This window comes from Otolemur garnettii, unplaced genomic scaffold (genome assembly GCF_000181295.1).
Source record: "Otolemur garnettii isolate 467f Iridium unplaced genomic scaffold, OtoGar3 scaffold00069, whole genome shotgun sequence".
Taxonomy (NCBI): domain Eukaryota; kingdom Metazoa; phylum Chordata; class Mammalia; order Primates; family Galagidae; genus Otolemur; species Otolemur garnettii.
The window spans coordinates 8,163,603-8,164,229 of NW_003852464.1; the positions used below are offsets into that span (position 1 = coordinate 8,163,603).

Here is a 627-nt window from a genome sequence, read left to right on the forward strand (position 1 = left end):
ATTTATTCTCTGTGGGACCTTGAGGGCAAGTGACTTAACATTTCTAGGCCTTGGTTTCCTCATTTGCGATGTGGGGATGATAACGGTAATTAGTGTACAAATCTATGTACTTAAAGAATACCTGGCACAAAAGGCATATAGCAAGCGCCTTGTTAAATGTTCGGGAAGTATGCTATGCTAACTTAAACTAGTACGGTTAGCCACTTATATGCCCTGCCTGAAATTATGGGAACTCTGTTGTTTTTGATTACCGAGTTTTCCCGACCGGTACAATTCTTATTGCTGACTTCCACAAGGATTTAACTTGCCCTAAAGATGTGGGATGTCGGTTCTCTTCTCCCAGCTTCCCAGGAGGGGCGGTGGGGGCGTGAACTGGGAAGGGGGACGTGTCCTACTTCCTCCCCGCCCCCTATCTTCGTGGCTGGCTAAAGCGTTAGAAACCGCCTCGCAACGCTCTGGTCTCGGAACGCCCCCAGGGGCGGGGCCGGGAGTGCGCACGCGCAGTGCAGCCGCGCCGCGCCTGCGCCCGGGAGGGGCTGAGGGAGGCGGGGGATTGGTATGCGAGCGAATGTGTGAGGGGAGGGAGGCGTCCCGGCGGAGCGAGGTACTACGACCAGCGCGGGCCGG

General features: G+C 55.2%; 1 protein-coding gene across 1 annotated transcript in view; it reads left to right on the top strand.

The window, feature by feature from the left end:
- The first annotated feature begins 322 nt into the window (after nucleotides 1-322).
- STIM2 (stromal interaction molecule 2) overlaps nucleotides 323-627 on the top strand; it is a 132,840-nt gene continuing 132,535 nt past the window's right edge. Inside the window, exon 1 of the mRNA XM_012807452.1 lies at nucleotides 323-556. Coding sequence (XP_012662906.1) covers nucleotides 323-556 — 234 coding nt within the window. The remainder of the gene's footprint in view (nucleotides 557-627) is intronic.